The 13,067-nt window shown below is 38.5% G+C and overlaps 1 protein-coding gene across 2 annotated transcripts in view; it reads left to right on the top strand.

Annotated features, from left to right (window-relative positions):
* The first annotated feature begins 616 nt into the window (after nt 1-616).
* The window catches only part of zbtb1 (zinc finger and BTB domain containing 1), a 422,399-nt gene continuing 409,948 nt past the window's right edge, over nt 617-13,067 (top strand). Inside the window, exons 1-2 of one of the 2 annotated variants that reach the window (XR_007926756.1) lie at nt 617-868; nt 2,377-5,236. Coding sequence is in view for 1 of the 2 variants with exons in the window: in XM_051874381.1 (XP_051730341.1) it covers nt 2,381-4,414 (2,034 nt within the window). In the remaining variant the exon portion in view is untranslated. Of the gene's footprint in view, nt 869-2,376; nt 6,502-13,067 lie in introns of those variants that run through there. The other variant, XM_051874381.1, reaches the window with a different exon arrangement.

Raw genomic sequence — 13,067 nt, forward strand, 5'->3', positions numbered from 1 at the left:
ATGATACGTTGAAAATGTATACGTCTTTGCAAAAACATGTAACGTTAGGCTATCACACATCCTAGACCTAGCATAAAGAACTGAACAATTGGATTTTGGTATAATCTGTCACAGTGTGTATTTATGATTTGTGTGTGTGTGTGTGTGTGTGTGTGTGTACTTTTTAGATAATTATTGGACTCAATAACACAAGTTAGCTAGCAGTCAATTGAATGTATGAATGTATAAAATATTTTTAATTTTTAAAAATAGTAATTAAAATTTTCACAATAACATGTTTATTAATCACCTAAAAAGCTATGTGGTGAAAAAAAAAAAAAAGATGTACAAAATTTCTGACTGTCACTTCTCATTTCCATCATAATCAAATACCAACTTTATTTAGAAATTTATTTCCCAAAATGGTTGGCATGGTGGTAGCGATTTTTTTTATATATTTGTATTATTTATATATAAAAAAATTATTATATAAAACTACTACCAAATTAACTAGTTCTTGCTGAAAAAGTGCAAAACATAAGCTATATTATATCATTATTTCTATTTCGTTTTCAACGCGAATGTTACCGCATTCGTCCTGAAGAGCATATTTTCATACATGGTTTGGTTGCATTTTCACTGTGCTGCGCGTGCTGGGGCGGGCTGGATTTGCGTGAGCGGGGCCGGATCTCAGTGCGGTGATAGAGCTCGCAGAGCGGCTGTGCGGAAGTTCTTTCATCCGCGCTGCACAGAAGGGGCTTCGCCCTCGAGATTAGCTATTCTCGTCCCAAGTTTTCGCTTGGACGAAGGCAAAAGAGGTGGAACTTCTTCACTCTGTGTTTCAACTCGAATTCTGTCGTTCGCTACAAGTTAGCGCCCATTACCGTCGGTGAGTATTTTCCGTGTGTTTTGCGTGTAAACACGAGCTGCAGTAACGTGAAGCTCATAGCGTATGTGCGGGAAGCTGCGCGGGGGTGGCACTGCATGCTTGCGTGAGAGATCTCCCTACCACAATGGTCAGATACATTCTGTTCTGCCGTCTCTTGAGTAACAGATCCTTTTAAAACTTAATGTTGTCACTATGGGCAATCGTATGGTCAGATCTTTGGTGTGTTGTCCAAGTAGTTTGATTTTACTTTTAAGTGCGGTGTATGATTGACAGCCACAACGCCCGCATGATTCTGTCTCTGAAATAGGCCAATGAGAACGCGGGGGCGGGATGTAAACCTCTCTGTTGGCTTTATGATGGAACTGAACGGAGGAAACGAGCTAAATTTGAAGCTAATTAATTATACTGTAGATTCCATTAATTATTATAGCCAGATCATTTGAGTTTATTGACCAAGTTTGCACCTTTTAAGGAATTTTACGTGGTGAAATTTGGTTACAGTGCAATTTAAATACTGTATTTGTTTCATATAGCCAAATGGCTATTACTTTAGTTTTACATCTAGGTGTGAGTGACTAAAGCCGACAAGGTGTTCAATACTAAGTGTCTAGTTGATTAGTGAGTTTGACTATTTTATCTAGATTTTTCTTATATAAAGACTACTGTTTAAAAGTTTGGGGTCAGTGATAAAAGTTAATAGGCCTACTTTTATTAAGAAAGGATGGATTATATTGATCAAAGTGACAATAAAGACATTTATAATGTTACAATAAATTTCTATTTCAAATAAATGCTGTTCCTTTGAACATTTTATTCATCAAAGAATCCTGAAAAATGAATCATGGTTTCCACAAAAAAAATGAAGCAGCACTTTTTTTTTTTTTAGACATTTATAATAATAAACGTTTCTTAAGCACCAAATCGGCATATTAGAATAATTTCAGAAGGATCGTGTGACACTGAAGACTGGAATAATGGCTGCTGAAAACCTTTGCCATCACAGGAATAAATTACATTTTAAGATGCATTCAAATAGAAAACAGTTATCTTAAATTGCAATGATATTTCACAATTTTACAGTTTTTTTTTTTTTTTTTTACTGTATTTAAAAAAAAAATACAGCTTTGATTAGCAAGAGACTTCTTTCCAAACCATTAAATATATTTTTTTAGTGTCGATGCTTGAACTAGTGTGCTGTTCTTTAGCTGTTTGAAAATTTGGATAATAAAATCATCTCATGGAAGTTGTTTTTTCATCAACGCATCTTTGTCTGTTTTGGCATGTCCTGTCATGAGTTTTGTATTTTTATGACAGAATGACATGTCAATTTGAAAATAGTTCAACTTTTAAAAATGTATCTTGAGACACCATGAATTCCATGTTTCATTCCATTGCAAAAGTATTGCACATCCACAGTAAGATCAACTATTTATTTTGTGCACCTGTGAAAAAGAAGAAGATTCTTTAAACTTGGGACTTACTATGTGTTTCTTTATGATTGTTCACAGGGTAATGGCAAGGCCAAGCCACAGTGAGCATGTCCTGCAGCAGCTCAACAACCAAAGGGAGTGGGGTTTCCTCTGTGACTGCTGCATTGCCATAGGGGACATTTATTTCAGGGCCCACAAGGCCGTGCTGGCAGCCTGCAGCTCGTACTTCAGAATGATGTTCATCCGGGATCAGCAGGGGACTGCGCGGTTTGATCTCAGCAACATGCAGATCAGCGCAGAGTGCTTCGATCTCATCCTGCAGCTCATGTACCTTGGCCGAATCGTTGTGGATCACTATGAGTTTGAGGAGCTGAAATCATCTATGGCCTACTTACAAATGTACTACATCCCAGACTCACTCGAGGACCTCCGAGACATCCGAACGTCGAATCTGACACCTTCGTCATCTGCGTCGTCCTCTTCTTCATCCAGTTCCTCGTCCTCATCAAGTGTGGTTGGAGGCAAGATGATGTTTGGCGTTCGAATGTTTGAGCAGCAGCGGCCAAGCCCTTCTGAGAATGAACGCACAGCAAAAGCCTCAACCACAACTGCTCGTCAAACCATTAACATCTCAACTGTCAGGCCTGCTGAAGATGTGGTCATACCACACCCTCCACCACACTCAGAGACCGTTGCAGACCAGCCGTGTGACTTGAGGAAGAGAACTTCAGGCCGAAGCTCTGCCATGAAAGAACGTCCTCGGTTTGGACGCACATACACATGCGACGATTGCGGCTTTGTGTTCAGCTGTGAAAAGCTGCTCATCGAACACATCCTCACATGCACCAATCGCAAAGCTTTCCAGACACCCAAAGTTGGCAAAGAGGGTTACGGTGATGCTGGCAAAGCTGAGAGTTCGAACTCAGAGGGTACAGATGAACACAGAGCAGTTTGCAAGGGCGAAGAGGACTGGCCAGACCACAAGCCGGATGCAGAGACCGTGATCAGATCCGTCGCCACTGGCATGGACAGCGAAGCTGCCTTCTCCAGGAATATAACCATTAAAGTGGAACGAGACGATGATTCCGAGAATGATTTGGAAACTATAAAAGTTGTGAAGGTAGGGAACCATAACGTAGGGAGCTGCAAAGTTCGTACCAGGGCATACAAAGACAATCTTGCAGACCAGATAAAGTTTGACAGCGAAGAAGAGGCTGGAGTGTCCGCCATGGATGCTTTGGAGGGCCAAAGCACAGGGTTAGAGATGGATCCAAAGGTGCACCGGATCAAAGAGGAAAAGCAAGATGGCGCGTGCATTCCATGTGAGTTGTGTGGAGCCCTGTTGACGGAGGAAGATCAGTCTGCTCATTACATCTCCAACCACATGGGACATATCTGCGCCTGTGGAAGGTGCGGCCAAGTGCTCATTAAAGGCAGGCAGCTGCAGGAGCACGCCGAGCGCTGTGGTGAACCCCAAGGGGCCGAGACGGACTCCCCAGGTGAGGATTCGCTTCTACTTGAAGATGCCGAGGCTATGGAAGAAAGCTTGCTGGAAGGAGCCGACCTTGGCTTTCGCTGTCCACTCTGTGGGTTAATATTTGAAAGTGAAAGTCTTGCAGTGGAGCATACGTTGTCTTGTCCAGAACAGGAGCCCTTCCGGCCCGTCCTGTTGGATGACGGCGGCGAGCCAGACCATCGGCGGAAGCATTTCTGTGCAATTTGCGGCAAAGGCTTTTACCAAAGGTGTCACCTACGGGAGCACTACACCGTGCACACCAAGGAAAAGCAGTTCACCTGTCAAACCTGCGGGAAACAGTTTCTGCGCGAAAGACAGCTACGGTTGCACACTGACATGCACAAGGGAATGGCACGGTACGTCTGCCCCGTGTGCGACCAGGGTACGTTCCTTAAACACGATCATGTGCGACACATGATCTCTCACCTATCTGCCGGAGAGACTATCTGCCAGGTGTGTTTCCAGATTTTCCCCAGCGGCGAGCATCTGGAGAAGCACATGGATGTGCATCTGTATATCTGCGGCGTTTGCGGAGAGAAGTTCCGCCTCCGGAAAGACATGCGGAGCCACTACAACTCCAAGCACACCAAGAGACAATGAGAGACCTCTCTCTGCAATCTTTGAATCTTTGAAATAAGCCATACTGTAAATGTGAGAACAAATCTATGCACTTAGACACCAATTGTAACCTTTTACAACTGCACTTTCTATGTGTATGCAAATTCTCGATGTGTTGCTCAATGTTTTTGGTGGGATATAGTGCCTCAAGCTTTTGTTTTCATTTTCTTATACTTAAAGATGGATATCCAGACACCGGTTAAGTCTAGATATCGACTAAATCACACTATCAGTGGAGTTTCAGTTGAAAATGCTATATAGGTTTGTAGTTATGAAACTGGCCCATGGCTAATAATTTTACATCAAATAAATAATGTCTGTTCATAAAGCTTTAATGATGGTGCACATTGGCTCGTTAAAGTTTAAAGTTTACCAACATTTTAACTTTAGTATTTAAGATAACATTTCTTAAAGGGGTCGTCTTTTTTTTTTTTGTTATTAGTGGTGCTTTTTTTTTTTTTTTTAGAGATTCAAGCACATGCTAGCTACCATTTCATCATTATTTCAAGTAGCTCTGGTGTCGAAACCTGTCATAATCCTCAATATTCAATTGCCCTTAAAGAGATAGTTTAGCCAAATGAAAATTCTGTCGTCATTTACTCACCCTCATGTCGTTCCTAACCTATGTGACTTTCTTCCTTCTGTGGTATCACATAAAAGATATTTTGAAAAATGTCTTCTTTTTACAGACTGCTTTTGTCAGCAGGGTCTAATCTTGTTTTGGCCCCACTGACTTTCATTGTGATGATGAAAACCGTTAAAACATTGTTCAGAATATCTTCTGTGTTCTGCAAAAGAAAGAAAGTCATACAGGTTTGGAACAACACAAGGGTGAGTAAGTGATGACAGAATTTTCATTTTAGGCTTACTATCCCTTTACAGTGGAGAGATAATAAAGGAGAATAGATTGCTAATAGTATGCGGACACTTTTCCTTCCTTGCACCAGAACACTAAAAATATTGTAAAAAGCAAAGAAAAACACTCTTGTTGATGCCTTTCAGCTAGTTGTACATGCTTAATCATCACTCATACAAAACCCAGGAATCTATGCAAACTGTTGTAAATTCAAACCTAATTTAGTGTGCATTTACAGAGTTGATGTGAAGAGTTTCATGGAGTAAAACAACATTTATTGTGTGTAGTTATTTCAGTATCCCAAAGATGTTCATGTAATATTCATATAAATGGATTTATAAAATCTCCCAGTTTATATGCAAACTGCAGTATCTGTTTCTAATAAGGACTATGTGACTATTGTTCAGAGCAATCAAGCTATGTGATTTTGTTTAGGGTCCAGCTAAAGCTTAAATCGGCTTATAAGGTCTTAACATTTCAAATATTTCACACCTAGTTGAATTATTGTGGCTTGATGTGAAGTATGTGGAAATGCCATATAATGCTTGCACAAGGGTGTAGGGTAAATTATTACATGTTTGCATTAATAAACAAGCACTTCGGCAATCGTTATCTTGTCTGAAATATCCTGTGAAATAGCCAGGTTGGTTTGGTTTTGGTTTTGTGTTTTTAAAGTTTAGTTATATGGTGTTCATACAGGCCAGAGAGAAGAATTTTGGAGATGTTATCCATGAGATCATACAGATTAATCTAGTGAATGATTGGATTAAGAGCAGGCAGTCTGGCTAAACTTTGGACAGTTGATGCTCCGCTTATGTTTGAAATAAGTTGCCACATTCAAGTAAAATAGCCTATTCAAGCTAAACGTAACTTAATGACTTAATGGATTATGTAAAAGTATATCAAGACAGTGGGTTTTATGCAGCTCACATGTATTCTTCATCGGTAGTTACATTTGTGAGGGGTAATCAAACAAATAAAGATATTAAGGACCAAAGCAAGCAAATAATATTAATTTACAGACAAACAGCTCAAACATTTGCACTGGCTTTTCAGCAGTGTATTTGGGTTGTGTTGTGATCTAAACGTGTTGTGGTTGAAAAATTTCAAAGGAATTTATGCAAATACTGTTTTTTGTTCATATTTTAAACATTTCCTTCAGTGTTTCATATGTTCTTGGATTTAAAAAAGAAAAATAAAAGTTTAAAAATTGGTGATTTGTGTGATGTAATGACATGAAATTCTGTGATTTTAGCAAACGGGAATGAAAAACATATTGTATAGGATATCTTTACTGTTTTATTCGACAGTGATTCATTTATCATATTAAATATTTTCTGTAGTCAGACTACAGGCTGACTGCTGAACTAAAATAGCCTTCTGACTGTTGGACAATGGCAGTGTAATATTTGCCATGCAAATGATCACTTCAGTCCAAAACCCATCCGGGATATTTTATCCCTTTATTTAACCAGCCATATCAAACACAATCACTTGCATAGATGAATCCCCTGCCAAGCATATAATAATTAAAAATAAGTACATTTTAAAAAGTAGTTATGAAAGATTTCCTTTTATATTGTCTTTACAATGTCAAGATTTATTAAAAGTATACTACTGCGTTATTTTAAAAAAGTTCAAATCATAATTTGGTGCATGTAAGTTTTATGTAATTTGTTTACAAATGCAAGCTTCATTTGTCAAACTGAACATACAAGATCAACAACGTGCATTTCAGATTACATATCACTTTTATGCATTGTGTGTGACAATGGCTTGCTTTGCTGATTTCATTGGGCTGCATTGCCATGTCAAGTGCTACGGTAATGAAATGTTTTATTGCTCATGTACAATAGCAATCGTTCTACCTGTGCCGTCTAAAAGTGTTCCAAAAGAAAAGCAGAAAGCCACAACTCTTATTTTGAAATTAAGCTCCAAAGTTGGAACAAGGAGAGGTCTGTAGGAAAGTAAAAACATAGAGAACTAATCAAATACATGGGCCAAAGTGAACGAACATGAACAGTGTTTGTTTGTTTCCAGGGTAGTGCCATCACTAACCTCTAGATGGTGACATTTCTGTTTTGGCCTGAAGTTCTAGAGTTGTTTTTTATACATATACCACTCTGTGAGAAACAGGTCAGGTTTAGGGGGGATGATCTTAAGAGTCTTTTTTGGCATCTTCTTAGACATCTCATTTTGGATTGTATGACAAATTGTTGTTAGGCCACTTCTATGCCGAACTATCAGCACAAAATCATCCCTCCCCATACATAGCCTGTGTTTTGCTATAATTAAATACGTAAATGCCCAAATAGGCCCTATCTCAGGCTCTCAAATGAGTTTATGTCTGGTTAAAAGCCTTTTAATGCCTACATGTTCCCCTAACAGCTTGACTGCCTTTGCAGCCAATGAGCTTGTGGTTTTGGAAACCATCTCTAGATGCCTTGTGGTGCTCGCTGTGACGCATACAAACTCTGTATTTGTCCAACCAAATTAGTTTTAGCATGGAAAGGAACTTTTCGTTTTCTTTGGGGAAATACCTGACTAAGATGGCAGAAGGTGTTTAATAAAAGATCCCTGATTAAAATTGAGAAGAGGAATTCTTCTATAACCAGAAAAGAACAAAAAAAATTAAAGATTCAAAGTATATTGTCTTTTATATTTAATGTAAATTAATGTAACATAAAATGTGTTACTTTTCTATGAACTTATATAGGCTTACCTTGAAATTCTTAATTAAGAGACATTTTTGGCAAGTGAACCTAATGTCTTTTGTCCCTGTGACCATGTAGCTCAGTTTGTATTTCTTCTGCATGTTCGTTTACTGGAAGCACAAAGCACACTGGCTGCCTGCTGTTGTTTATGTGTTTTCATGTTATTATTTTATTATCCACTTGGTGGCACTGTTTTATTCTTATCTATGCGTTTGTAACTTACATTATGAACAGGTTATCTAATGCCTCACGACATGAGTGCCAGCTCAGGACAGGAGAATTTCTAGCCTTTCATTAGTAGGCTACTAGGGCACAGGCCCTCCATCAAAAAAGTGTTTCCATATTTGACACTTTTTTGATACTGTCAGAAATAAAAACTGCTGCAATTGCAGTGTCGTTCACAAGCTGCATGCGCAATTAAGAGCTGCTTCCTCGTTGAAAAACGATAGAAGACATTTTTGTTTCCTACAGTAGTAGATCCACCTCATTTTGTTTGTTTTCTGTAATAAAGAAACTCTACTATTTCCGATTGCCGCTGCATTCAGCGAGTGAATCGTCCGAATGAATCAATAGTTTTGATTCTGAACAGCTAATAGAAATCAAATAATCACACATGACATGATTGCTGAAATATGATTAAATCTATAAACGATTCTTAGGTCGGTGTACTATAATCTCTCTATCGCCAGACAAAAATATGTAACGTTAATATTATTCATTGGTACATGAACAAAGTACACTATCCCATGAGGCCACGGGAGAGGATTTGTGAATAGAGTACCTCAGGGATGACGTGTTTTTGTAGGCCAACCTGGAAGTTAGCGGCGCACGGGTTCCCTCGATCGAAAGCCTATTCATTTTTCCCATAGACTTTTGGAAAATCGCAAAAAAATAAGCTCTGTGTTTAACAAAGGGTTATGACACTTACACGTTTTGTCTATCAAGATAATCTTTACAAGTTAACACACCATTTATACATTTTGAAGCCTAAATAAAGTCGTCAGATATAAAAAGCTAACAGTAGGTTATAAACGGACTACAGCACACCATGGTTGCGGATCAACGTCACCACCATCAAGCTTCCTCAAACTTTATTTAAAAACATGCTCGCTGATTATGATCTGCACTGTGTATGAATACTTACCCACTTTTTCATGAGAAATGCTGTCCAAATGTCCTGTTTGTCATGATGATGTCTAAAGTCCCCGCCAAAGGAAGCAGTCCCTTTTAGCAACTTGTTAGCAACCGCCATTTTTAAGACACAATAAAGGTTTAAAAAATCACAAGCGGGTTATAACTGGTGTGTTTTATGTCATAGATCAAAACGTGAAAATATTTAGAGGCTTTGTTAACCACAGTACTTATTTCAGGCGATTTAGCAAAAAACCCATTCAAAAAACCCACTGACTTTAGGGTGATGGAACCCGAAGTCCTAAAATGCTAACTCGCTTCCGGGTTTTGCCTACAAAAACACGTCATCCCTGAGGTACTCTATGGGGTAAGGGATGTAACTGACGCTGGTAGGTCATGTGACATAACAACATGGCGGATGTAGTACGTCCGAATTCATTCAAACTACACACATTCCTACTATATAGAACGTACTTTTTCAACGGTCGTGAACTGAAGTAAAATTAAATTCAAATGTGGTGCATACAGAACGTGATTTCGGACGCAGCTAATGTTTTCTTTTACGGTTAGTTTCTCTAGTATCAGGTAAACTGTCATGGCAGAACAACAGGTTAAAGAGAACCTTGCTGAGCAAGTAAGTCCAGTATGTTTATTGCAACTTACCTAAGAAAATACATCCGATTTAATGACAGAAGCATCTAAATGATAATTTACCTAAGAAAATATATTTGGTTTAATAATAGAAGAGTCTAAAATAAATGCTTACTGGTTTTTATTCACATACTTGCGTATATCTAATCTTATAACATACACAGATGAAGAATTTCTTTAGAAAACTTTATTTAGAACTGCTTAAAACCAGAAATAACTTAAACTAGCCTTCATATTTATTTTGCTCAAAAAATGGCCTTATCTGTGACGCCACAGACTGTTTCCGTTACACCCAGCTAATTGAATTTCTTCTCCATTATCCCTAATTATATGTTCCAAAACAGCAGAGTTCTGCCTTGGATCACAGACCCACAGTGCCCGTCTCTCGTGCCCCTCTGATTTAGTCTGGTTTTCATGATGTCCTTTTAAGGCAGGTCTGTTTGTCACGACTGTGGGTGTCTGGTCCTCATGGGAGCTGGTCATGCCGACTTCAGTAATGGAGAGTCTTTCCATAACACATCATCCACCCACTCCAGTCATATGTTTACAGGCATGGTCCTCTTGAAGGTGCACTTTACAGCACTTCCCAGCCACCTGGTCCTTTTGTAGTTGCTTCATTACTTGTCATTTAGCACAGGCGTTGGCTGGCACCCTTCTTGGCAGTGTTCATTTTTTATAAGTATTATAGGCTCAGATAAACCACAGGACACTTCTAGCATCTTTTCCATTTTGTTAGGCATTTAACAGATGTCTTTCTCCAGAGCGACTTAAGATTGAACTCTGATGAGTTCGCCTGACTATGGTTTGTTCAAAGATCATTCGGTCTGGGCTGACCTTGTATAATCTTTAATTTTCTTGCTGATTCATTATTCCAGTCCACCCACACTCTAATGTGTCATGTGTGGTTATATTTAAGACAGATACCCAGGTCATGTCTAAAGCCTGAGGAAAAACACATTTTTATTTTATTTTTTACTTTGTTTTATTGTTATTATTAGTATTATTTGCATGTAATGCTAGAAATCCCCAAAATAAGTTCACACTTTTGATTTGGCTTTTTCCACTTTCTCTTTATCTGTTACTCCCACCATCTGTCTTTCACACAAGAGGCATTTGAAAATACTGTGTAAAAAATCTTAGAGTGAAAAGCTGTGACTGGACTCAAGTGGCTAAGTCATGGACTCAATGGCCTTTAGATAAAACAAAATGAAATAAAAATATAGCCTACTGTATGTCTGACTGAACATAAGTTAAACTGTCCTTTTTCCATTGACCCACTTTGTGGGTGTGAATGTTCACAAATAGCTTCTGTGCTGTGTGAGATAGCTTTTAGAGCCTCATGCCTTAAAAGGACATAAACAATTCTTGAAATATTTCAAAATGACAACTGACCCATCTGTCTATGACAACGCAAAATCCCTTACATTTGCATGCTGGTTAAAAATGTGGCTGACACGATATGCCAAGAACCTCAGCTGCTGGGGAAGAATATACATGATAAAATAAACATGGGCTATAAATTTATTCCATAATAATGTGGGTGAAAAGACAGCACATGTTGGCAGTGTTATTTAATGACATTTTCACAATCATCCACTGCATCAGAGCAAAAAGTGTCAAAACTGTATTTTGGCCTGCTTGACGAGTGTAGATATTAATCAAGGATGACTCTTGATGGTATTTGATAAGATTAAACGTGTGCGTCACCAAATCAAGTCCTACCCTTTGTGAATAACCTTGACTAAAAATTGTTAACACACTTACTTTTGATCACCAAACGCAGGTTGGATCCTGCAAAGCCTGGTTATGTGACGTGCAGTTCTGACTCTATATTTCTCATGATTTAAGGTCAGATTGGGACACTAGTTCCCAAATGTTTCAAACCCTTTGAGTGGTAAGGTCGGTGTATTTGTTTCTGAAAGATATATGCATGAAGCCAACCCAAAAAATGGGTTCTCTGTTACCTTTTGCCCTCATTTCTTTTTCTGTTATTCAAATTATTATTATTAATATTAATTATGTTGAGGTGAAATATGTCAGTCATTCTAGCCCTATGGGTGATATGCAAATGCTTTCATCTGAGGGCGCCTGTCCTGCTCCCCTAGTGTTTCTGTATCCCACGGTGTTTGTGTGGTTTGTCCTGTGAGGCTCCCCAGTGAAATGTCAGATAAAAACCACAGACAGCAGACAGATTATCCTCAGGAACTTCAGTTAATCCACAAAAGGTAAGGACAGGTCAATCATTGTGAACTAATACTTTTACAGTACAAACTCATGGAACTTATACCATAATAGAATTTCAAAAGTGACTCAAAGGACAAATCATTTTAATCTTTGAGATTAAAAAGATTTTAATCTTTGAAGAGGATGGACAGAATGATGCTGCAGGTGTTATTGTGACACCCTGAATGTTTGGTCACATGTGTTTATATGTATATGTACATTTCCTCACAATTGATCATATAGGTCTTAATGCAGGTAATATCTGCTTCTCTTTGTTGATTATTTTCTTAATAATTGTTACAACAATGCTGGACTTACGACATGAAATATCCTGAGCAGACAGTATGGGGGGACGGTGCATGATCCAGGGTTGCTATGGTAACGGTGAGCCGCGAGGAGGAGACTGTCATTACTAGAGCGGCTCAACTTTGAACAACAACGCAACTTTGACCGTCTCATTATTTCTGTCACATAGGTGGGTAAATCCTGTCACAACGTCTATATAATGTCAAGAGAACATGTTACTAAAGTGGATCTACCAGTGCGGTAAAGTTAATAAAGTTAGAAACTTGTAGAAGCTACCTTTCTAACTGTGCTTGATTATGGTGATATATTATACATGCATGCAGCCGCTTCTATTTTAACATGCCTTGACTCGGTATACCATGCTTCACTGCGTTTTATTACAAATGCAAAATCCCGTACTCATCATTGCATTTTATATGAGATGGTGGGTTGGACATTATTATCTATACGTAGAAAACAGCACTGGTACATTTTTATTTATAAAGCAATGTTAGGTAAACTTCCAGCTTATCTCTGCACTCTTCTTTGTCTTTGTTCTGGCAATTACCAGCTACGCTCTTCCAAGTGTTTGCTTTTTAACACACCACGAGTTTGTACAGAACTGGGGAAAACTGCTTTTTCATATTATGCACCCTGGGCATGGAATAATTAGCAAAAAGATCTAAAACTAGATAAATTTGTGTCTATTGGTGAATTTAAATGCATTACAAAGAGAGTGGTATTGGAAGCTTGTGATTGTTTTTGTTGAGAGGAT

Source organism: Ctenopharyngodon idella, chromosome 20, assembly GCF_019924925.1.
Source record: "Ctenopharyngodon idella isolate HZGC_01 chromosome 20, HZGC01, whole genome shotgun sequence".
Classification (NCBI taxonomy): domain Eukaryota; kingdom Metazoa; phylum Chordata; class Actinopteri; order Cypriniformes; family Xenocyprididae; genus Ctenopharyngodon; species Ctenopharyngodon idella.